Source organism: Aulonocara sp. 'chitande type north' Nkhata Bay, linkage group LG20, assembly GCF_057382095.1.
Source record: "Aulonocara sp. 'chitande type north' Nkhata Bay isolate Kocher_YH1m ecotype deep benthic linkage group LG20, A_spYH_male_GT1.1, whole genome shotgun sequence".
Taxonomy (NCBI): Eukaryota; Metazoa; Chordata; class Actinopteri; order Cichliformes; family Cichlidae; genus Aulonocara; species Aulonocara sp. 'chitande type north' Nkhata Bay.
Genome location: NC_141363.1, coordinates 805,667 through 832,382, shown reverse-complemented (window position 1 = coordinate 832,382; position 26,716 = coordinate 805,667). Strand labels below are relative to the sequence as shown.

General features: G+C 41.7%; 1 protein-coding gene and 2 pseudogenes across 1 annotated transcript in view; 1 reads left to right on the top strand and 2 right to left on the bottom strand.

The window, feature by feature from the left end:
- cacna2d3a (calcium channel, voltage-dependent, alpha 2/delta subunit 3a) overlaps window positions 1-26,716 on the top strand; it is a 132,617-nt gene that overhangs the window by 633 nt on the left and 105,268 nt on the right. The window contains exon 2 of the mRNA XM_086278561.1: window positions 187-268. Coding sequence (XP_086134687.1) covers window positions 187-268 — 82 coding nt within the window. The remainder of the gene's footprint in view (window positions 1-186; window positions 269-26,716) is intronic.
- On the bottom strand, window positions 9,763-11,420 carry LOC147304715 (uncharacterized; annotated as a pseudogene).
- Window positions 24,494-25,273, bottom strand: LOC147304714 (uncharacterized; annotated as a pseudogene).

Genomic DNA, 26,716 nt, shown 5'->3' with positions numbered 1-26,716 from the left:
TTTATTTTATTTGAATGCACTATGTATGTATATATATATATATATGTATATATATATATATATATATATATATATATATAAATAACAAACAACTTTATCTTCACTTTAATCTATTTATTTATTAACTTGTTTTTTCCCCATTTCTGGTTTGGCCTGTGCACTGTGCCTATTTTTTAATATCCGCAGGGTGAAGCTCTGGGCATCAGCGTTTGGTGGGGAGATGAAGTCCATCTCAGCAAAGTATTCTGGGTCGCAGCTGCTGCAGAAGGTGAGCTGGTTTATTAACAGAACTCAACTCTTCAGGCGTCAAAACAGAAGTACACCCTTGAAGCTTTAAACAATATTCAAATTTCCAGATGGTTTATCTTAGGTAGGTTTTTTCTTTTCTGTGAACACTAAAAGAAAGACAAGGTTGTTAAAAGAGAGTCTTTTAACAACTGTAAATATGTTTTTTATTATTTAAAAAAAAGATTTGCATTCTTGGGGAAGTACCGAGGAGTGAATATACCCAGTACACAAACTTCACTTTGTCCAAAACTGCATTGATGTGATTCTGCAGCAGACTGTTTATTTAAAAGCTTAAAATACCTTCTTTTTGAATTGTTGGGTAGATGTGAAACATAACGCTTGTGAGAGAAACTGAGTGGTGTTGGGTAATTTTCGAGTTGAGAGAAATGTCACTTTTCTGCTCTTAAACGGCAGGATGTGTGCTTTTTAGCCACTTGAGAATCAGTAATGCACTTTGACTGTGTAAGCATGGATTTAAAAGCATATTCGGAACACATGCCATTTAAATAGGTGTCATTTCTCAAGCACTGCGTTCATGCACACACACACACACACACACACACACACACACACACACACACACACACACACACAAGTTTACTGTCAGAAAAAAAGCATTAAGCTATATTTCTCACACATGTAACACCCCCTTACCTCTTTTTATGCCTCTCTGCAATCTCTTTTCGGCGCTCTTCCACTCTGCTTTGTGGCATTAATGCAAGATTCGAGTTATGATGGAATGCAAATTTCCCTAATGGAGGACCACTTTATGAAGCTTGAGTTAAAACTGGCTAATGGATAATTAGTGGATAAAAGGCCAAGTTGAAACTAACCTCTCAGTGGGCAGTCAGACAAAATGCTACACATGTGGCCACAATCTCAGGACTCTGCTGGGTGCAAAGGACCACCCTGCTGTAAGGTGTCACACAGGCCAGGGTGGAGGTCTGACGTGGAGCAAAGAAAACGGGAGCCGCGTGTGTCATGTACAGTTCCACGCCCAACGTACGTGGCCACACACTTCATATTCATGTGCGCAGTCACATCGTTATACGTGGGCCTACAGCATGGATTTCATCAGCAGCTGATAAGGCAGCTGACTGGTGTTATCTTTTTGACAGGATAAAAACTGTTCCCCCTTTTCATCTTTTTTTTTTTCTGCCTCCAAAAAGAAGATAACCCTCCTACAGAGTAATGACCTCTTTATGAAATGCAAATTAAGGCCTCTGGGTTAATTGAGCAAAGAACAGACTTGGCGACCACTTTGTCAGGAAAGTGCATTTTCCACACTAAACTGTTATGATGCAATTGTGTCCACATGCACAGTCCCACAGGATGTGCAGGATGTGTAAATGCACACATACATACACACCTGTAAGTTTTGCTAACAAGTCACATCATCCCATCTATTATGCCATGTTGTGTGTCCAGTCTAGTCCAATAGCCTTTGTCCAGGAATGCTGAGAAGGGAGCACATGTACCTTGAGGGCACATATGCTTTTAAATAAGCAGAAAGAATGAAGCATGTACACTGTTGTACACTGAGACGAGGATGGTAGTGAAGAGAAAAGACTAAAACGTGCGTGTGTTTTTCCCCCAGGCAGAGGACAGATGGACTCAGCCTCTCTTCAGTTATCTTTCTGACCCTAGCGTAACTAAACTCCCTTGGAAATGACGATACTTCTGTATGAGTCGCACACATGCCGCTTTTTCGGTTCAGCACCATCTTCGCCATCAAACCAGCACGAAGAAAGAAATAGTTTCTAGTGGACAAATTGCAAATTTTAAAGTTTCCTAATTACTTTGTTGCACAGAATATAATCTAAACAGTACGCTAATCTTAATTACCCTGGCACAGAAGTACCATGAAGAGGAAATAGTGCTCAGCGGCATTTACACTTTGTTTTTTAACAGTTTTGTGTTGCACCTATTGTGCTTCATGCTGCTTCTTTGTGTGTCAAATTAAAATGCCGCTAATTGAATTCGATACTTCCTTTGTGTTGACTCTGCTTTAATTTGATGCTTGATTTGACTTCCTATTTAATCTTCCTTAATAAGAGATATTCTACAGAAGTGCACAAGTGTTGTTAATCATAATTAATAGTACAAAGCCTAGAAACAGTTAACTTAATTCCTGCTTAATTAACTGAGTAACAGCCCTAATTCAAATACGCTAGTATACTAAATTAATATTGCCAGAAATAATTCACATAGATCTTTTCAGTAATTTCAGTGAGAATAAAAGCAGAATAATTTTTAAATATGTTTATGACTTGGGTGACTTTTTAGTATGATTCTCAAAAGGATTTGAGCTTCATCAATTCAAATCCATTTGAGAAATTTCAACTTTAGTGCAAAGACACTGATTTGTTGGGAATAAAATCAGTTGGGAGCAGATTTTTCTTTTGTCCTTCTTCTGCAGTTCTGATCTGTCATCCCTTCCCACGCCATCGCTCCCTTCCTATATCCATCGGAAACAGCTCTTGTTTCAAGGTTATACCAGTCAGGACACGTGTGTGTGTGTGTGTGTGTGTGCTTGTGTGAAGAAGAAAAAAAGCTATGATCAATAATGCCTTCGGTCTGTTACAAATCCAGTATTAGCGACTCATCTTCTCATATGCATACTAGCGGTGCATGTTCAGCGCAGTGTAGCTGTATTCGCACACACAGATATAAAGGAGATTTAGAATTAGCTCTGTGTGTTTTACCCTCTTCACTGCTATTTTGTTGAGATCTTTAATTTCATGTATCATTGAGCAACCTGTCTATAAGAGCCAGGCTGGCTGCGATGGCTGCGTCTGTGTGCGTGTTGTTGGCTGGCTGGACCAGTTTTCAGCTCGCTGATGTTATGGCTTTCTGGAATCAGAGAAGTGGGACATTATGCGAGGCTGAAATAACTTCAAGCCTTTTGGTAATGGAAGATACAAGAAAAATGATCAGGCAGCAGGATTGCACGTCTGCGATCCTATTTTTAAAAGCATAAGCTGAATCTGAGAGCGAGGAGTAGGCAACAGGGTACGTGCTTGCACCGTGTGCGTTAAGTTAGCATACCTAAAGTACGTTAAGCGTGCTCAGTCGCACATGCACACACCATCTCTCACACAGAGGCACATACGCAGAGAAAAAGAGCAGAGGGTGACGTGAAGGTGTAATGATGTGTGACAAGGCTACGCTGGAACCGATTTGCTTGGGTGGGGAAGAAGAGTGTGCGTGTCTGTGTGTGGGTGCACATATAGTTTTTTTATGCAACGATGCCACATCATTTACTCTTACAGAAGGGCTTAATGGTTTAAGGCACTGGCATGTCAGTTGACAAGAATCCTCAAGAATGAGTTGAATAAGACCGAGCTAAGTGGCTCCTCAAAAAGAAAATAGTTGTTAAGTTCTCCAGTCAAACGTGCTCCACGTGTGTCTCTCTGAAATCGAGAGAAAAGGTTAAGGAGGATAAAAAACAGCAAAAAATTTGTTTTGCTGGGATTATTTCAATTATCTTAACAGAATTCATTTAATTGATGGATGGACTAATCTTCAAGGAAGATGAAATATGTGTTTATATGATATAGTGACAGTGTTCATCTTGTAGTTTCCATCCCAGCAGCGCACACCGTGCAAAGCTTTTCTTAAATCTCCTTATTTTGGTGAAGTATTGTCAATAAGAACGTTTGGAAATTAAAACTTTCCAGTTTGATATTTACAAAACAAATACGACATGTGATTAAATGCTATCATACATCGGTCAATTCTGCTTTGTATACACTTGTATTACAAGCCAGTACTAAGCGGTTTATTTGACATAAGCTTTCAGAAATCTAACGAACACATTAATAAAAACACAAATGATCATTTATGTCATTCGGTGCCATATCAGGATCTTCTGAAGGATGTTTTACAACTTGTAGAAAAAATTCTGGTTTTATTTCAAATTAAGATTTTAGTCACACTAACCAGTTTTAACAGCACGACTAATTGCCTGCTTTTGAAATGGAAATGATTCGATATATATGTATATTTAAATATATATTTTTAAACCCTCATTTCAAATTAATTACTTATTTGGAGGACAGCATGACTGACTATAACTTATATAATTTAAATTTCATTTAGCATTTTTTATTTATTCTACAAATGTTGTGTAATTTTCATTTTAAATAAAAGAAGAAGAACCTTTTTTCATACATAAATGAACGTTTCTATGTTTACAAAGCAAACGGTCTCTTTGTTAGCAGCGGGTCTGTTGCTAAAGTGGGAATGAAATTCTTAATACACCCAACGGGTCTTCCAATAGCCATAGTTCTCTTTTTGGAATTTTATGGAGAGATTTTAAATTCTGCAAATGCACCCAAATTACACATTGGATAATAACAAGTATCTATAACTGTGACTACGTTATATATTAAGCTGCAGAAATTAAGGGCCATGGTAATTATCCTTCAGAATTACATTTGTAGATAAAGCTTTAAAACAGCATTTAGATATGTGAATATTATCAGCTTGTTTTATAAACTTTGAAAAATGTCCTGAGGTGTGTGGCCTGACTAAAGCTTTTCTAAAATTGTGGCTCATGTAAGTTTTCACTTGACTATCAAAAAACAGAAGAAAAAATACTTATTTTGAAGAGCACTTTTATTTTTGTCTCTTTTTGCCCTTTATTTGACTTTCTATTTCTATGTGCATGCGTGTGTGTGCGTGTGTTTATGGTTGAAGTATGCATGATGGTGCCAGTCTGCTGCCAAGGGTGGGTGATGACTGAGGCGTTCCAGTGTAACACGGTGTCAGTGAGGGGGAGACGGCTGCAGATTAGATTTAGCTTTGGGAAAATTGAATAGCTGTCAGGTTTGGTTCAGCATGGCTGGCAATGAGGTGAGAGAAAGGAGTGTGTAAGGGTGTGTACTGATGACTGTCCCGCTTTCCCTTACCTCCCCCAACCCTCCCATCTCTTTCCTCGCTTCCCTCTCCCACCCTCACTTGTTCTCATTGACCAAAGCGTGATCTTGCTAAATTTGACTCCTTCGCTGCTCCTAGATGGCAAGAGGTGAGAAAGTGATGTGTGTGTGGGTGGACAGGTCTGAATACCCCTGTGAGGACCAGTTTGAGTTTCAGATCAGGGGAAGGCATTTTAGAAGAAGCGAGGACCTTTTCCCTCAGTTTTCCCTTTTTCACACCCTGCAAACAGCTTTTTGGAGGATAAGGCTTGGTGTTATGGTTAAGACTAGAATTGGCTCAGGGCATAGACAGTATAAGAAATGGATGTAGCTGCAGTGACATCATCCACTGGTTTATCCTGTTATGAAGCCACAGTCTTGTTGTCCCATAGCTTTTCCCTATGCCTGGCAAATCCATATTCAATCCATAATAATTTGTTCAATATATTCACTATACATCCTCCTTCATCTCACCTATGTCCAAATCATCTCCACCTTGCTTCTCTAATTTTGTCTCCAAACTACTCATCCTGAGCTAAAATAAACTGCCCGTTGGCACAGGAAAAAGTATGTATAGGTAAAGCTAGAAGGAACAACACAATCTAACAAGCGATATCTTCTGATGAGGAATAAAGGGAATAGTGCCATAGCTACTAACTTTCTATGTTAAAACAGCAACACACAGTCATTAGTGTGAGATGCTGAAAGTGAAGCCAACGTCGCACTGCCAAGAACTGCTGTTCCTTGAATGGCCACTTGAGATTGGCGCCAAATTGAGGCACTCCGTGTCTGTAGCGCTGGTGACTTGTTTAATTATTTTAATCCAGTTCTGTGACACAGTATATAGATTCCTGCACTGACACCATGCCCTAGGAACCTGTGCTATAGTTTTAGTGAGTGGAATTTCAGTATTTTATTTGTGACCCTATCAGATAATTAGAAGATAACTGCGTCTGTGCAATGCATTCATCACACTACAGATGCACCTTTGTTGCCAAACTAGTATTAACTTGAACTATATGCTCGACCCTCCCACCTGAATATGGCAACTAGCTTAAAAAATGCTTTATAAGAAATCATGCTCACTTGGTCCATTTTTCTATGCAAATAAGGGTCTGGATTCATAAATCTGTTAGAATTACTTGTGAATAATAATACAGACAGTCCCTCTTAAATGAATTTTATTTCCCTGCAGTCTGGCCACAGCCTCAGCTGATTGTTAAGGTTAGGTTAAAGGACTAGCCTCTGTGAATGTCCTCACAAAGATAGATATGTAAAGGTGTGTGTAAGCGAGGAAGAGGAAGAGCAGGAAAAGAAAGAGGAATGCCGTGTCACAGAGTTAATTACAGCGTTAGCTGACAGGAGTGAAGCCTGTGCTGCTATCCTTTCATGTCCTAGCTGGCCTGCTTTAGCCAACACAGCCACTCACTCATACTGTAATTAGTGCTTTGTTGGTGAGAAAAGCTTGAGAAAGCCACTATGAATCAAACACCCTTTCTTTACTGTAGAGAGCTCAGGAGCAAGCAGTGAGGTCCCTTTGCTACCAGATTAAAGAACTTAAATTCTTAAAGAGCTAAACTGCTGACATTGTATTTGTGAGCTTAGAAAAGTCAAGTGCCTTTTGATGGCTTGTTGTGTGGTTTTTGTGAGTTTTCCCCAAATTCTCTCCAAGTTGATTTATAAAATTTATCTGTATATATATTTGATTTAGTTGCTGATTTACATTTGCAAAGAAGCTCATTTTTGTGTCCAGTTCCTGACATTTCCGCCAGAGATGGACAAACAAACATATACACACCTAGTGTTTGCTTGGTGCTGCTGGGATGATGAATGTGAACTTTGAAGATAAATATCCACTGTCATCGGCGGCTCAGCTCTGCCTCTGTTGCCCTGCAGATAAAGAGGATCTCACTGTGGCTGCACAGGACATTAATGAACACACACACAGATTTGTGTAATTATGACAGATTGTTCACCTGGCGTGCACCAGACTCAACTGCATACAGAGAGTAAAGATTAGCCAACTTGGTAAAGGGGTGGAACTAGTACTATTAAGCACATTAAGGCGCGCAGCACCGTGTGAAGGACTGTCTGTGATTTGCAGCTGTCGACATCAATCACATAGCCTTTTGTCTGGATCCACCCTGCATGCTGTAGGTAAGGATTGCTCTTATAAAGAAATGCTGTCAATAGGAAAATGAACATCGTTGTCATTATAGCTGCGCCATCAATCACAAATCCCTCCACGTATGTGTCTATGTGTCCTAAACTGCTGCATGCTCAGGTCATTCTACGTATTCATTATACTTTCTTTCTTTCTTTCACTTTTGTGGCTTTCACCTTTCTGTCAACTCTTTCCTTTGTCAATATTTTCACCCATGCGTTTATGCACTTCTTTGCATCTCCCTCAGTTAATCTTCTCTCCTTCCCTCTCGCCTTTTCTCTCAAAGTCTCTCGACTCCCTCCATCCCTCTGCTTTAATAATGGATAGGATGCAGCTACAGCACTACAGAATACATGGAAGCCGATCTTGGGACACCGCAGTGTTCGGAGCAAGTGTTAAGCCCACACCCGCAAAAATAGTTCCGCTGGCTGTAGCACAACGCCCTGCACTCGGTGCTCTTGCTGACAGCTTTTGTCCCAAGTCACCCTTTTGCTTCTACTTCAGCTGTGCGAACTTACACACACCCACATAAACACATTTAGTTTTACTGTGCTCTATGGAGTCCTTCAACACGCCCTGTTTGTACAACACTTCTTATAGACTGTAAGAGCGCTGCCAACTCCGGCTCAGTGGGACAGCAGTGGCCCCTCCTCATCATGACCTTCACCTGCACTTGCAAGCAACTAACACATGCACACAACGCAGGGTGGAGGAGTACAGTTGTAACTGAATAGCAATGTAGCAACACACATGAGTATTATTAACAGATCTTGTCTGATATGCATACTAAAACCCGTGCATATACGTCATTAAATGTATTATAACTTCCCTGTGTGTTAGTGTAACGGAACAGTAATAGTGACGCATACATTAAATGACTACAGTAAATTAGCAGTGCCTAATGTGCGGATGGCATAGAGGCAATGCTGAGCAGCAAGCAGTGACGAACGATTACTTGCATAGGACACTGGGGATCAGTATCAATCAATCCTGACCTGTATTGATTACATGGTGTTGTTTGGCATGGAACAAAGACAGAAGGCATCAGAATAATATAGAGCACAACTAAGTACCTCAGACTGCAGCACCACATCCATAAAGTGAGAATTTAAATTCCATTGCTAGGTGTGAGAGTTTGTGATGAAATTAAGACGATGCAATAAGCTATGAGACAGCTGATTAGACCAGATGTTAGACACTGGATCAAATCAATGATGTCAATAATAATGATCACTTTCAGAATAAATGTGTGTTGAAATCAATGCTGTGTGTGATGTATCTTTTTAATATGACAAAATGTTTTGTTGTGAATTTATTTGCCATTTTTGAAACTTTCTGAGGGCTATGATGACCATATTTTCTCTCTACTGTTATCTGTTTGCTTGTTTGCAAATAAAAGGTAATGCTGTCATGAACAAATAGCCAAATATACGGTCGAACACCTTGATGCTGAACTGATGGTGCAGCACTGTTAGATGTGCTCGGAGGAAAGTTAGACTTGTTTGTACACTTACCAAGTGGCTATTTTGTAAACCTTATCAGAAGCTTTTAAATACTAGTTGTATTAATGTGGCTTAAATATGAAATAATCTAATTATTTCATAATCAAGCTACCTGAAATTCGCATGTCTTTAAAAAGTTAATATTTAAAGTTAATATTTGCAGGCTATCAGAATCAAAACTTTGCAGGCATTTGGTAGGTCATCGTTGTTTTGTTCTATCTTGCTAAACAATTTTGTGTTACTGAACACAATTCCTGGTTCTTTGATGACAGAGTGAGGTGTATCACTATGGGAACTGCCTTGGCGTGACCAACTACAGAAGCTCATATGACACCATATCTGTCCATGTTCATCCTAACACAGCCAACCAGCCCCTCCTCATTCTAAGCAGTGCTCAAGCAGGGAGGGAAGTGTTGGTGAAACACCTCACTCTGCTATCAAAGAACACTCTTTTTCTCACTATGGGAGATGTAGCTCACTCCAAGATTGTGCCAGCCCTCTGAAGCTATGCTCCGGCACTACTCGAGGATCTCAGATCCTGGACCCGAGGCACTAGATTCCAGCAATGCCTGAGCCAGGGATGACAGTGCAGCAACATCCAGCTTATTAAAACACACAAATGTCTGTAGTCGAGCTTGCTGCCGGAAATTTGCAGCAATTGGACTGACACATCTCCGTGTAAAACCCAGGATGGTGGGAAATGCTAGCAGCTCTGCTGTGGATCACCGGGATGATATATCCATCACCAAAGGTTGGGTTGGGTCTCAAACATGCTTTAGTGAATCCAGGATCCATGTGCAAACAAGAGAGTTAAATTGAATGAGTCTGTAATTCATTAACTCGCTTGGCTGTGGTTAGAGCCAACAGCGGAGCAGTTTTAAGAGAAACTTCAACCTGGTGTGGGTGAGGATGGTGTATCTCCCTGTGCACCTAAGACAGAAACCCCTGTGATTGGGAGTGGCCTTGGCTCATCCGTTAGAAGCTGAATGATTCTGCTATCCAGTGTTTGGATGGCCACTGTGGAGCTATTAAAATTAGTGACAGCCCCTGATCCCTCACTCTGATTAATGCTGGAGAGATCGGGCTGAGCAGGGGAAAGCATAATGCAGTGTGTTTGGCCATGGGTGGGCCAGCGGATCCACGAACCGCGGGGCATCTGCGTCTAACAGGAAGAAAATCACTGGACAGTTTGTGTTTTAGAGATCTACGGAAGCCTGGCTCTATCTCTGCCATATCTGCTCCATAACCTGCAGGTGCAGTCTCCATTCTCCGAACAGTGTGTACAGAATACCTGGCACGTGAGTGGCTTAAAAGGTGAAGAGCCATGTGCTACGGCAACTGTGGAGTTGTCTGTTTTCACTAAAACATGTTGCCCCCGGAGACATGGCAGAAAGTGCTTCAATGAGCACTGTGCGGAGCTCCAGCACATTTATGTGAGCCATCATGATTCCAGCCTAACCTGACAGGGATGCATCTGTGGTCAGAGTCACCAAAAGCCGGTGGATTCCTCCATGGCCGGAGAGTCACGATACATAACGGTGTTATTTTTACACTGTGACCGAGATTGGCGGTGAGGGCACACCCGTAGAGATGTGATACACCGATGAAAATTCCTCATCATAAGCAGCCCCGAATGCAAATCAAATATTACCGAGGCCATGAGGCCGAGACAGAGTTTGAATCGCATGTTATTTTCCCCAGCTGAAAAAGGGAGAGACAGTGACTGAAGGATACGAGCTTCCATTCTGAAAGTGTGACGCGATAAGAGATGGAGTCTTAACCCCGGGTACTGTGTACACTATCCGGTCTCCAAGTAGCTCTTTTCCAGGTTCACTGTGAAACCAAGGCCGGTGAGCTGATTCACGGCACCAGAGCCTCTGATCTGCTCTTGTTTTTCTTTTGAAATTGGTGGTGGGGGGCTGCCCTTGGTAAACCGCCAGGTTACAGGAATGCACACTTTATTTCCTTTGTTACCCCCCAAACACAATAAAGTGTCTGATGACCCTGGGCTGTACTTGGTGACACTGACAAAGTGCTTAGGAGAGCTTGGTGTGAATTGTCCAAGAGTCTCCCTCCCTGAACTAGAGGAGATGGGGACTGAGAGAGTGCTGCTGGTGAACTGGGGACTTCTGAGTGATTTGGTTACTCCTTCCAACACCTTCCTTCTCTTTGGGGGGAAGAGAGGAGGGACACAGAATGTTGCTGGCATGCTAGGCTGAACGTTTCTTTTTCTGTTTCTGGGTGTGATGGTTTGCTCTTTGCAGCAGCTGCTGCACAGGAATGCTTGCAGCAAGGTCTACCTTGATCTGGCGGACCTCCTGTCTACATTCTGGCCCCACTCTGCCTACCCCTCACAGCTGCTGCTAGTAGGAGCCTCTTGCCATCAAACAGGTCGCATTCTGCCCTTATAGCATCCTGGGCTGTTGGCCTTGGAATATCAAGCTTGGCAGTAGCCAATTTATTCAACTTCGGCTCCACTTCGTGGCCTAGACTCCTGGTGTCCTCCAGGTTGTGGAAGGCAGAGTTGTCGCCACCCAGCTTGCCCATGTTTTGGTCGAGGAGGTCCTCGAACAATGGGGGCAAGAGTGAGGACTCTTATTCCTTAATGTCCATCCAGCTCGTGGTGGACGGGGGGTTGGCATGTTTAGTGCCCTGTAACGTGTTAGCCCGAGTTACACAAACATCAGCTGCCTTGTTAACTTAAACCAGGAACTGCTGGAACAGCTCACCTTGACATGATTGCTGTTCCACAGTGCGTAACTATAAGTGCACTTCTTTCGAAGGACTCAGCACAATCCAGACTGGAACTAGAAAACTGCATTCGGCAGTGTACTCTTCTACAGGACACCTGAGAACTGTTAAGCAGCTAACCAAGTTAGTCTGGGTGTGCTGAGGAAGCTCAAAGTAAGAAGAAAGGGAGAATGAGTAAGGAGGGCCGGCTGTGTTACAAAGAGGGGGTGGCGCCCTGATCATGGCCCGACAGGGCTGTCATAGACAGACGTGGTGTCACTGGAGCTTCTGTAGTTGGTCACACCAATGTGATTCCCATAGTGAAACAGAGCGAAGTTATAAAAAAGGACTTATTTTTACAGACAAGATTAATTGTACTTTATTAGACCTTTCAAGTGTTCAGGTGAAGTGTCTATATAAGGTCCCCAAGGTTTGCTGAACCAAAAAAAAGAAATTACTAGCAACATTAGCATGTTGTACTGCAGCTTGATGTTATGTCAAATTTGAGCAGCAAAACTGAATATCATGCTATAAATAAAAGCTGATGCTTGTAGCAACACACAGAGGAGTAATATCTTATGAAAAACACTTAATATTATATGATATTTTTATCAGAATCAGAATCAGAATGGGTTTATTGCCAGATGTTGAGGTTTACAACATTAGGAAATTGCTGCGGTGCTTCAGTGCAGACAATAAGAATTAAAGTGCTATGTAGAAAGAAAGATATGTGCATGAGATATACATGAGATATATACATGAGAATAAGAATTATGAGTGCTACGTAGAAAGATATATACATGAGTGCAGGTGGTGATCAGTGCCAAACATGAAATGATGCAGTGACACAGCGTAGGGTCATGTGTTAGTGGCGGGGACAATCATGTGGTTATTGTTCATGTGTCCAACAGCAGAGGGGAAGAAACTGTTCTTGTGGCGAGAGGTTCTGGTGCGAATGGACCGGAGCCTCCTGCCTGAGGGGAGCAGGTCAAACAGACTGTGTCCAGGGTGAGAAGGGTCAGCTGAGATCCGAGCTGCACGCCGCAGTGTCCTGGAGGTGTACAGGTCCTGCAAAGATGGGAGTCTACAGCCAATCACCTTCTCAGCAGAGCGCACAACACGCTGCAGTCTCTGTTTGTCCCTGATAGTGGCTCCAGCGTACCACACGGTGATGGAGGAGGTGAGGATGGACTCGATGATTGCGGTGTAGAATTGCAGCATCGTCCGTGTTGGCAGGTTGAATTTCTTCAGCTGCCTCAGGAAGTACATCCTCTGCTGGGCTTTCTTAATGACGGAGGTGATGGTGGGCTCCCACTTCAGGTCCTGGGTGATGGTGGTACCCAGGAAGCGGAATGAGTCCACAGAGGTGATGGGGGTGTCAGTCAGGATGATGGGGGGAGTGGGGCTGTGTGCTTCCTGAAGTCCACAATAATCTCCACTGTCTTCTGGGCATTCAGCACCAGGTTGTTGTGGCTGCACCAGGACACCAGACGTTCAACCTCCCTCCTGTAGGCAGACTCGTCCCCGTCCGAGATGAGCCCAATGACGGTGGTGTCATCTGCGAACTTGATTAGCTTGACAGACTGGTGGGTGGAGGTGCAGCAGTTGGTGTACAGGGAGAAGAGCAGAGGAGAAAGAACACAGCCCTGAGGGGAGCCGGTGCTGATGGTCCGGGAGTCCGAGACATTCTTTCCCAGCCTCACATGCTGCTTCCTGTCCGTCAGGAAGTCAGTGATCCACCGGCAGATGGGATCAGGCACATTCATCTGGGAAAGCTTGCCTCGGAGATGGTCTGGAAGGATGGTGTTGAAGGCAGAGCTGAAGTCCACAAACAGGATCCTGGCGTAGGTTCCTGGGGAGTCCAGATGCTGCAGGATGAAGTGTAGGGCCATGTTGATGGCGTCGTCTACAGACCTGTTGGCTCTATATGCAAACTGCAGGGGGTCCAGGAGGGGGGCCGTGAGGGTCTTGAGATGGGAGAGAACTAGGCGCTCAAAAGACTTCATGACCACAGATGTCAGAGCCACGGGTCTGTAGTCATTTAGTCCAGTGATCCTAGGTTTCTTGGGGACAGGGATTATGGTGGAGGACTTGAAGCAGGCAGGCACATGACATGTCTGCAGTGAGGAGTTGAAAATGCCAGAAAACACTGGGGCCAGCTCGTTTGCACAGTGTCTGAGGGTGGCAGGAGACACACCGTCTGGGCCGGGAGCTTTTCGAGCATTCAGGTTCTTAAACTGCTTCCTCACATCTGCTTCATGAATATGAAGAGTTGTGGTCGGAGGAGGTGGTGTGAAATCCTCTTTTGTGTGGGGTGAGGGGGCGGGTGTTGTAGGTGAACAGTTTGAAGGTGGTGATGGCTCTATGGAGGGGGGAGAGGTGGGGGAATGAGTGTCCAAAGTGCCTCTATTGTTGGGGCCGTTGGAGGTGTGAAGGCTGCCTGATGGCTCGTCAAAACGGCAGTAAAAGTCGTTAAGGGTGTTGGCTAACAGCAAGTCGTCAGTGGAGTGGGGGGTTTTAGGCTTGTAGTTGGTGATATTCCTAAAACCTTTCCACACAGAGGCCGAGTCATTCTCTGAGATCTGCTGCTGCATCTTCTCAGAGTGCTGATGTTTAGCAACGTCCACTTCTTTAGTGAACCTGTACTTGGCCTCTCTGTAGCAGTCCCTGTCTCCGCTTCTGAACGCCTTACTCTTTTCCAGCCACAGCTTTTTGAGTTTAGGAGTAAACCAGGGTTTGTCATTGTTATAACTCACCCTGGTGCGTGATGGCACAATGCTGTCCTCACAGAAGTGGATATAGGAGGTGACAGTGTCCGTAAACTCGTCCAAGCTGTTAGAAGCAGCCTTCATTGTGTCCCAGTCTGTGGTCTCCAAACACGTGCGAAGCTCCTCCACAGCCTCGTTGCTCCACAGTTTTTTAGTCCTCACGGCAGGTTTGGAGAGCTTCAGCCTCTGTCTGTACGCGGGGATTAGGTGGATCATGACGTGGTCAGAAAGTCCGAGTGAAGCGCGGGGCACCGCGCGATAGGCCCCGCTGATCGTACTGTAACAGTGGTCTAATGTTCTTTCCTCTCTGGTCGGGCATTTAATATGCTGCTTATATTTTGGAAGCTCATGGCTCAGATTGGCTTTGTTAAAGTCCCCAAGAGCAATGATGAGAGAGTCCGGGTATGTCCGCTCCGTGTGGAGAATCTGCTCCGCGAGTGCGCACTGAGCTGCCTGCGCATCTGCGTCTGGCGGGATGTAAACAGCGGCCAGGATGAATGAAGCAAACTCCCGCGGAGAATAAAACGGTTTGCAGTGAATAAAAAGATATTCCAGAGAGGGAGAGCAGTGCTGAGCAATCACTGTTACATCTGTGCACCAGCCACTATTGATGTAGAAGCAGACACCTCCACCTTTGGTTTTACCGGAGAGAGCGGCCTGCCGGTCCGCGCGCAGCAGATGAAAGCCCTCCAGCTTGAGCGCGCAGTCCGGGATGTCCTCACTGAGCCACGACTCCGTAAAACATAAGACACAGGAGGAGGCAAAGTCTCTGTTCATGCTTCTCATCAGGGCCAGTTCGTCTATCTTATTCCAGAGTGAGCGTACATTAGAAAGGAAGATCCCAGGAAGGGCCGTTCTCAGTCCGCGTTTCCTCAAACGCACGAGTACGCCGGCTCGCTTACCTCTCTTTCGACGTCTCATGTAGTATTTTTTAATTCAATTTTGAAAGCTTCATTTGTTAAAATGATTTGCTGTTATATTGAAAAACATATATAACATATATATAAAATAGATGAATAATATAGATAGAATAAATATATAAAAAAATAGATGGTGCCGCGCTGTATGCAAGCATTGTCCATGTGAGAAGTTCATGGGCTACAGTGTTGCCAGCTAAGACAAACAAGAACTGAAAAACACATGATGAATATGTTTTAAAACAATGTTTGTGGCATTCTGGTTACATGGTCCTTAACACTGTGGATATACTGACGTCATGCATGCCCACATGTAGCCCACAAAGCAGGCACCATCTCAGTGCTAGCAAAAGCAGTTTACTCTGTGATGCGCATATATCTCATCCCAGTGCGCTCCTGGGAAATGATGTGGAACAAGATCTTCAGGTCGCATTAGCGTGACAGTGATGTTTGCCATTGCAACTGCAATCTGTCAAATCTTTCAAACCCAGGTAGCTGCATGTTTTAGAGGCTGGCAAAAGACTCGGGCACTGGAGACTCTGTGCTTCTACTGTAAATATGGAGTGATTTGTAGACTTTGTATATATTGTTTAACCCAGTCATTTGAGCACAGTACAACATCATTAGCTTATGTTCAACACTTACATCAAATTGTTCATTATGTTTATGTGTTCAGTTCAACTTCATGGTGTCTGCTGATAAATGTTCTGCGGTTCTCAGCAGTATTCTTGCCAGCCGTATGTGGTACATTTACCCCCCCCCCCCCTTTTTTTTTCTTTGTGAGGGCTTCAAAGCAAACTCAAATGAAACTGCAGTCCAGAAAGTGTAATAAAGCTCCACTTGCAAGGATGAATATTGCCTTTATATATCCACCACAATGTTTTGCTCTCTCATTCCACTTTCACGCTAGCTGCTGCTGAAATCAATCTGAGGCTGTGAAAATACAGAGAGTGGAATTGGGAAGCAGCAGGCCACATTGTATGTGTTGCTAAGCATGAAAAATATTTTCCAGGACTTTGTTGAAACCAACTCAATTCAAGCATGTACAGATAGGTGGTGGACTATTAATCAGTTTTGTGTGATCAGATTAGACCTGCTTCTGGTGCCGTTGTGCTTCTGGTGAACTGTATCATGCTTCCCAAAAAAGAGTGAAGATTATGTATCCTTGTACTTATACGGTTTAACGCAAAGGCTGCATTTTCTTCAAAAATGCATTAAATTGGGGGCAGATATGTTTTCACGCTGGCTTAGATTAGCCAGGAGCTTCTGTTTTTCTGTGTGTGTGTGTAGGTTGTGGGTACACCACAATGGTGTGGCATGTGAGGACAGTGAAAGATGTCGGTCATTAGAGAGAGCTCAGATTTGGCACCCACTACGCGGGGCAATGGTGCATACCTAACAGACGCAGTGCACCCTGGGACAAACTCCTGAGCATCTCTACCAGCTACGCCATAAGGCCTTATGTGTGTGTTTGTGTTGGTGTACAGCTGTTCTTCTCAGTAGCCTCCAGGCAGCTTTTAAACACTGTGTGAATGCAGCACACAGTCAGGAGGTGCTGCTGGATTGCTTGTGTTGAAGTAGCTATATGTAAAAATAACACAAGACAACTTTCTGTGCATTTTATAGATGTCGAATCACTTAAAACAATATTAATCATCTCTACTTCTAAAGTGCTCATTTAAGGTACAATTCAAAGTTTTAAAAAGAAAATTCTAACAAAAATTCAGAACAAAAAATCTGGGGGCCTGCGTTTGATGTGGTAGATTTGTGGGAAAAAACAAAACAACAACAACAAAAATGAATATATTCTGTAAGTAATATTTTTTTACAGCAAAGCAATGTGTTTGTTGTCACAAACAAATGTACAGTCAGGTCTAGAAATATTTGCATGTTGGCTTCTTTGTGTCTGTCTTGCAACACAAACATTGCAACATAGACACTCATCATATATTCAAGAGGTTTACAAAAAGTTTAAACAAAAATAACACGTTATTCATTTGGTCCTTTTCATTGCATTCATCTATTATCCTTCCATTTCCCCTTTTCTTATACTCAGGACACTGGGAAAGCACAACAAACCTGAAACAATGAACATATTGTAGTTCACTTAATTATTCCTTCATCTCATTTTTAGTTATGACTAAAACATCTCCAGCAACCAATTTGGAATGAATAATAATAATTGCATTAATAATAATAGTGCAATAGTGCAGTTTATGCCTGTTGTCCCCGCTGTGTAAAGTCTGTCTGTCTAAAAACAGGAGTATCTGTTTAGAGATAACAGAACATTTATAGCTACAAAATACCAGAATTTGAAACATTGTAATGAAGCCCAACGCAAAACAGCCTTCAGTTCTAGTTTATTAGTTACAGTGTGTTACTGTGTGTCTATCTCCTCTTTAATGGCCTAAGATATGACGATCTTTACTTTCTAACCCCCCAAAATAATAAAAATCTCCAGTTGGTTTGCCACTGCATTTTCAGCTTCTTACTGGGTGCTGTGCCATGTGCTGAAAGTTGAGGAGCCAAACAGCCACTGTGCATGATAGCTGTTTCCAGCTGCTTATCTGCTTCCTTTTAGGCCCTGCTCTCGTCTCACTATATGACTGAGTGGTCTGTCAAGGCTGTGGTTGCATGCATGTGTTTTCACATTCCTCCCCATTCGTTCAAAGTGTATTGATCGAATTTTGAGACATGTCCATGTAATGATTAATTCTCCATTCGCCTCCATTGATAGATTGGGTTACGGCAAGCGGGGCAGCAGGGAAGGTGCGGTAGCCAGCCAAGAGGAGTTTATGATCCATGCCTTTTTAAAAGATCTTTAAAAAGATCTCTTTCACTAATGTGTGTTTGATTGGAATTTACAGTTTACCTACATTATCTGTGTGTGTGTGTGTGTGTGTGTGTGTGTGTGTGTGTGTGTGTGTGTGTGTGTGTGTGTTTTACAATCTCTGGCGAGTGTCTCTTTGCCACCAGACACAGGACTCAGACCAACATGCTTTTGAGGCAAGGAGGACAAGCGTGAAATTAATTGTTCCACTTCATCTCCGGCCAGCGCTCTTCTTTTGAGGGAACAATTTGTCGGCTGCCATACAAGGGAGAATATAAGAGGAGGGGGGCACAGCAATGGCTTGGCGTTTCCTGAGAGATCCTGTGATCCAGCAGTGATTTCCTGCTGTGGATTTCGGCTGGCGCCTCTGTCCCCTACTTAAGTATACAGAGTGTTTCACAGGGAGCAGAATGCAACATCCGTCAAGCTGCAATTGTTTCAAACAGTTTCTCAACCCCTCTCTCTTCTTCTCCCATTTCTTCAGACAGACACACTCAATAGTGCCTCAGTGACATGATGGCAACAAACAGAATTAGCCACAACTACGTGACAGCCTGAGGCCCTTCCACTTCTCTCTTTCCTCTCCTCACCTCAGCTCTACTCGTGTTCTCACCTCCTGTCTCCTCCTCTTCCCTGAGCCATGTTCACTGTAATTACAAACATGGCTTTGGGGAATCTGTGGCCCTTTATGTTAAATGATGACAGTGCGAGACGTCTGTTCTGGTGAAAATATTTTAGGAGAAAACATGCTCGTACTTTCCCATTAAAGAACACACGCAACCACCTGAAAGCACAAACATGCCCAAAGTGCACTCCATCCTAAGGACAATCAATTCCCAATTGCATTTCTCTGTCCTGGGATTTAATTTAACAATTTACCAAGGTCTTCGTCCGGCAGGTTATTAAATCGCCTGCGTTTCGAAATGTCCAAAAAGCAATGCAAATGTTTCATATCAGAGTTAAAATGTTATTTTCTGAGGGATGACGTTGATATATTGGTAAATTCAGTCATACTGCAAAACACCAAAAACTCTTACATATAAAATATTTTTCAAGCATGGAGTGTATAAAGAGTTCATTATGCAGACGGTGTGTCCGCTCTTATAGACAGTATTATATATTCTACTTTTAACCACGCAGCAATGTACTATTAAATATTAAGAGGAAAAAGGGTCCAGGCTAGTGAACGTGAACGTCAGTGCTGCATGTTTTGAAATGCTTTCAAAAATGCATTTTCCAGTAAGAAAGGAAAAGTGGTTGTTAGATCTCGAGATGCACACATTGAGTTTTGCTGACTAACAGTGAATTTGAAAACGGTTTGTTTACAAGAAAACTCCAAAAAGCCCCAAAGATTAAGTTGTACTAGCTGGTCTGGGTGGCTCTCACTAGCAAAATACACGAGAAGATTTGGGGAGTTTTTCTGCACAGCCTGAATGGAGGCTGTTACCTGTTGATTTTGACATCTACTGCTGTGTATTGAATGTTGTTACCAAGTCTTTAAGGATGACAGAATGAAAGAAACAACAGGACGAGTGTTTAAATTGATAGTAATGGTGCCTTGAGCTTCGTCTACCCTTTACTTATTTTCATGGCCTTTTTCAAACATCGACACAGTTTTTTTGTTTGTTGTTTTAACCCCAGTTTTCTTCTTTTTGCTCGTTTTAGTGGTTTAGTACATTCACTAGACTGCAAATTGGACTCACTGGTCTCGTTGTCCTTCACACACACAGACACACATGCTCAAACACACGTATTCACGAGCTTCTCTGAGTCTCTTTTGTTCATCAAACCAGACTCATCCACTTGTAGTGAGACAAGCATGCAGAGGCTAACAAAACACACAAGGATGCTTTTTATGAATGAAAACAAAATCAAATAATGCGTGGCCAAATATAGACTTGTAATTCAGGGTAGTCTACTTGCCTTTTTAACACATGCTTCCAAATTCTTCTTTCTTTTTTCTCATATGAATTTTTCTAGCTTTGTTAAAAGAACATCATTATCTTGTTTAGTGTTTTGGGGCCCCAACATGAGTCGTTAACATACAATCAGTAATCAGTAAAAATCACACGTTCTTGCTAAAGTTTTGTTCATATAGTCATGTCTGTCCACAGATGTTTTGAGTGTAAGCATTCACTTTGTGCACGTCTGTGTGTGTATGTGTGTAACAAAGGCGGGGCATCCAAACAGCTGTGAGATTATGATCGAGTTGGCCAAGTTGAAGTGTGCTCTGGTGACGCGTAAAATGAGCTGGGATTTGGGGGATTGGGGTTCAGAATTACTGTGGAGTGAAGTTTTCCCCCTCATTAATCACTTCACACTTTACCACAATGAAATGGCAATCATAGATACCAACACATCCAGTATTATGTCTGCAGTCTTTAAATGATGACCTCCAAGCAGACAGAAGCATTGTTAGTGTGACAGCCGCCCTTTTTTACACATTTCATTTATCAAGTTCTCTTTGTATGTAGTTGTTTGTGTCTACATGCAGGTTTGCTCGTCTATTTTTTTAGGCCTTGATGTAGCAGTTGTAGCAGAGTTTAGTACTAAACCTTTAGGTACTTTGTTGTGTGTCTGTTGAAGAGAGGAAAGCAAAGCTGGGTGTGCAGAACAATGAGGTGTAACTGTGAGTGGTAGGACAACAATAAAGATTGAAAAATAGAGTAATGATTGTATGGAAAAATCTGTGTTGATTGCAAAAGGTTTGACATAACAACATTGATTTCACTATTTTATTACATGTACTCTTGGGATTGTAAATAAGGTCATTATCTTTAGTCACACATGCACTTTATTCTTTTCAGAAGCCTTGAAAACAGAAAACTTTGTGCTCAAAGCAAGTCACACCATAGTATGCAATTATCACTAGCTGATGTGCTTCAATCCTAGTGGACATGAGCAGGTCCTCCAGCATTAACTTGTTGTGTTGGAACATAATGTGTTTTCAGATAACTCCAGTAATGCTGCGGGACATAGTAGCAGCCCTGTAATTTAAAGGCCTTCTTTCTGTTGACCGTGGCTCAGGGGGAATCGCATCTGTAACCGGAAGGTCGCCGGTTCGATCCCTGGGCTCTCTGTCCTGGTCGTTGTGTCCTTGGGCAAGACACTTCACCCTACCGCCTACTGGTGTTGTGTGTATGTATATATATATATATATATATATGTGTATATATATATATATATATACATACATACATACATATACACATACATATATACCCATACCAACAAACCCGTGCATGCGCACACACATGAAAATATTAGACAAGAACACCCTATCAAATCTCTACCTTTTCCCTGTACCCTGTAAAAACCATATCCTTAAACCGCTTTTTAAACTGCGCCATGCTTGGACATTGCTTCATATCTTTACTTAGTCTGTTCCACAGCTTCACTCCACACACAGAGATGCAAAAACGTTTTAATGTTGTACGGATACGAGGATGTTTTAAATTTAATTCCCCCCTCAAATTGTATCCCCGTTCCCTTTTAGAAAACATTTTTAGAATATTGTCAGGAAGCAGGTTATTTATTGCTTTATATATAATTTGTGCTGTGAGAAAATGAACCAGATCTGTGAATTTTAGAATTTTTGATTTTAAGAATAGTGGATTTGTATGATCTCTGTAACCAGTTTTATGGATTATCCTTATGGCCCTTTTTTGCAATATAAAGATTGATGATAGCGAACATTTGTAAGTATTGCCCCAAACCTCTGCACAGTAATTCAAATACGGTGCAATCAGGGAACAATAGAGAATGTGGAGTGATTTGTGGTCCAGAATGTGTTTTACTTTACTCAAGATTGAGACACTTCTTGAAATTTTGTTATGTATATGATTTATATGAGACTTCCAGTTTAATTTATCATCTATAATCACACCAAGAAACTTATGTTCAAGTACTCTTTCAATTTCCACACCATCTACATGAATCTGCACTTGTGCATTTCTAAGGGAATTCCCAAATAAGATAATTTTAGTTTTACTTAGATTTAGCGATAGTTTGTTCCTGTTAAACCATTTTTTAATTTTGCACATTTCTGAAGTAATTGTATCCAGCAGCTCCTTTAGATTCCCCCCAGAACAAAAAATATTTGTGTCATCTGCAAATAATACTAATTTTAATATATCAGATGCCTTACAAATATCATTTATATAAATAATAAATAATTTTGGACCCAGTACAGAGCCTTGTGGAACACCACAAGCAATGTCCAAGCATGATGAGGAATGGACACCCAGCTTCACAAATTGTTTCCGGTCACTTAAATAATTTTTCACCCATTGCAGTACAACCCCCCTAATCCCGTACCGTTCCAGTTTATTAATTAATATGTGATGATTGATTGTGTCGAATGCTTTCTTGAGATCCAGAAATACTCCAGCTGCATACTGTTTCTGATCTATAGCATTCGTAATCTCCTCAATTGATTCGATTAATGCCAGAGATGTTGATCTTTTTGATCTGAATCCATATTGACTGTCAGAGAGTAATTTATATTTATCTAAGAATTTGTCTAATCGTTTATTAAACAGGTTTTCTAGGATTTTGGAGAATTGTGGTAGTAAAGAAACAGGCCTGTAATTTGTGAAGTGGCGTCTATCCCCGGTTTTATACAGCGGCACAACTTTAGCTATTTTCATTTTGTTTGGCACTTTTCCCGTCTGAAATGATAAGTTGCAAATATATGTTAGAGGTCCTACAATTCCTTCAATGACCTTCTTGACGATTTTCATGTCAATATCATTACAATCAGTGGATGTTTTATATTTACACATGTGTACAATGTCAATTATTTCTTTTTCCTCCACTGATGTGAGGAACATTGAGTTAGGGTTCCTATCAATCAGGTTTTCACTACATTCTACTGATGGCAGTGACTCAGGAATTTGTTCTGCCAGTTTTGGTCCAATATTTACAAAATAATGATTAAAGCTGTTGACCTTATCAGCAGTGTTTTCCATAATATTGCCATTATCGATAAAGTATTGTGGATAACTTTGTTGTCCAGAATTATTTTTAATGATACCGTTTAAAACATCCCATATTCCTTTCATATTATGTTTATTGTTGTTCAATATTTTACTATAATACTCCTTTCTACATACACGTATAATATTGGTCAACTTATTTTTGTATTTTTTATATTTATTTTCAGCATCTTTTGTTCTTTGTTTTAGGTATTCCCTATAGAGTGTATTTTTCTTTTTACATGCATTTTGTAAACCCTTAGTGAGCCATGGTCTATCTGAATATTTGTGCTTTCTGTTGTATTTTATTGTTGGACAGTTTTTATCGTACAACTCCATGAATATTCTTAAAAATATGCCATATGCAATATCAATATCAGCTTCTTTGTGCACATTGTCCCAGTCCTGATTTAATAGATCGTTCTTAAATGCAGTCATAGTTTCTTCTGTCCTTACACGTCTGTATCTCAGTTGTTCTTCATGCTGATTTTTTCTTATAATTAGTGTCATAAACTGCAAAAACTGGTAGGTGATCACTGATGTCATTAATTAATATTCCGCTCACAATGTTGTTTTCCATATTGTTAGTGAAAATATTGTCAAGTAAGGTGGCACAATGTGGTGTAATTCTGCTAGGCCTGGTTATTTTAGGATGTAAACTCAAACTGTACATAGTGTTTAGGAATCCGTCGGTCATTTTATGCTTTTTTGGATTCAACAGGTCAATATTAAAATCACCACAGATAAACACAACTTTTTGATTTGTTTTAGAGAATATTTCCTCTATGAAGTCATTAAATATTTGAATACTAGAGCCAGGTGTTCTATATATACAGCTAATTATTACATTTTTTTCTTTTTCCTTATAAATTTCAATTGTTATACATTCTAGTAAATTATCAATTACAGTTGTCATACTTTCTACCACCTTGTAGTTTAGGTTTTTATCCACATACACAGCTACTCCCCCTCCACTCTTGTTCCTTCTATTTACAAAATTCACTTCATATCCCTCCAGTCCAAAGTCCATTCCTTTCTCCGCATTGATCCATGTTTCAGAAATGGCAATAATTCCAAATGGATTTGTCAACTCATTTAGATATTCCTTTATATTGTTGAAGTTGGCATACAGACTTCTGCTATTAAAATGGATTATTGATAATTTATTTTCCGTGTTGATGGTGTGCTTAAACTGTTCATCAGTGAAGTAGCAGCAGTTACAGCTGATGTTGTAGAAGAAATTGTTTTCCGGGTCTATATCCTTTTCTAAGTCTAGAACATTATGGTCTGTGTATCGAAATGTTCTCAGTTCCAGATTATCATAAAGAGAATTCCAATGAGTTATGTTGATATTGTTGCCGGATGCAGATGAAGTTCTTCTGGACTGTGCCATGTTGTGTGTCACGTCACATGTGTATTCATACCTCCAGAGTAAGTTGACCTCAGTATTTGTCCAGCTCTTCCATATTTCTGATGACCAACACTTTGGCTTGTTCCGGTGTTCCATTGAGTTTAATGAATACTTTGCAGTTGGTGGTCCATGTATTTTGAATTTTTCCCTGTTTCTTCAAGTAACGTGCTTTCCTGGCAATGTCCGCATTTCTTTTTATCAGATGTTCGTTCATGAAGACATCGGATCCTTTCAGTTTCCTTCCTTGTTTTAACAGTGCTGTTTTCTGTTTTCTGTTTGCAAATCTCACAATGATGGCTGGTTTGTTACTGTCATTTTTTCAGGGTAGAGGGTGGCAAGCCTCAATGTTGTTATAATCCACTTCCACACCTTTGGACCGTAGAAAGGTAACCACTTGATGCTCCGTGGAGTTGACATCTTCCTCTCCTGGCCCTCCTACATTGTCAGTGGCGACCGCCCGGGCGTATGACCGGGGTTTGATGCGAAGCCCCGTGATGATAACATCGTTCATCCGGGTGTACTGCTCCAAATCCGCCACTCTGTTCTCCAGGTACGCCAGCCGCCGATCCTTCTCGGCGTTCTGGATGCGGAGAGCCTTAACTTCCTCGACCAGGTCCAGGATGGCTTTCTGCTGCAGTTTGACAGTAGAAATCTCCTCTGTCATAAACTCCAGCGACTTCTTAATATCGTCTCCTTCCTCGGCTGACAGAACTTTTTTCGGGCCCATGCTGAGAGACGCTCTCGTAGCTTTGCCGTGACGACCGGCTAGCTACTTCCCAGAATTGTAAAGTGCTTTGGGTGCCTTGAAAAGCGCTATATAAATGCAATCCATTATTATTATTGAAGACATTACACTGAGCAAATACTCACCAACCCTGACTCCTCAGTTGTCTTTTCAGTCATTGAACTGCTATCCTGCTTTAACTGATTTATTTCTGTTCTCCTGGGAAATGGTATTTCTGGATGTATGTCAGTTGGCTTCGTGCAATAATGATGTGATGTGAAGAGGATGGCTTCAGGCTAATTGGGCCCAGTCTGCTCTGGCCCAGCCTACTGAACATAGTGCTGCAAACTGCCTGTGGTAAGCTGAACCCTGTTAGATTCTCACTGACCACACTAACATGATCCTAAACGCTTTAGTTCAGGCCGTGGGCTCTCTGCGTCTGCCCTACACCTCGATGAAGTGTGTATTATCTGTCACTTCTGGCCATTTTCATTGTTGTGGGTTTAGTGGAGCTGCAGATGAAAGTATATGACTGTTAATGGAAAAGTAATAGGATATGTATTTTTATTTCAGAGAGGAAGAAAGGAAAAGCAGGAGATGCTCAACGTATAGGAAAAAGAAGAATCTGTAGGAGAGGCACTAAAGCGAAAGGGAGGAAATTGGCAAAGAAACTTGTCAAGCCAGTTCAGGTGTGAGCTGCCACTGACCTGTCAGCTTTAACAGCCCACCAGAGTCTGCCAGGAATCAGGATTGGCTTAAAACCTTGAATCTCTGTCCCTCAGCCATACTGCAGTTGTCAGTGAGCCAGTGGGATTATTGCACTGATTTTCATACGGCTTTGGTCGCTGTGATTTGGATTCTGAGTCATCAGCCAGTCACTTTGATTGGACACAGACTGTGTTATTTGAGGCTACAATTAATTAGCTGTGCTGTTGAGTTAGGGACTAATGTTTGCGTTAGGAAATGCAAAATGTGGCTGTTGTAATTGTCAGGTAATTGTTAGTCCTGGAAAAAAAAGTCTAAACAGACATTAAAATGATGTAATTAGGTACGCCTTCATTGCTTTGTGGAATTGCTTGCTTCCTTTATTTATGTCCTTTTTGCTTTCTTGCTCTGCCACTGTGGCAGTCAAACAGAAGCCATTTTGGTTAGCTCCACTAGGACATTTCAAGAGAATTTTGAAATTTGAAACTTTCTGGCTGTAGCGTGCAAATTAATTTGGCAGTGAAGGCACCGTTTCAGCAGCATTTCAAAGACTCGCAGACTATTCAGTGTGACGGTTAACAGAGTGTTGATGCTATGAAATGGAAATTAAGATGAAACACTGGCTGCTTCCCTTTATGAGCCTGATACATCCCAGAATTCTTGCTATCAGTAGCCCTGCATTGTTCATGTTCTGCTTTGCTCAGCCCATCTTAAAATCTCTCTCCTTCCTTACTAGTAATAGTAGAACCTTTTCTTTGGAACAGGAGGGTTGCCTGCTCAAG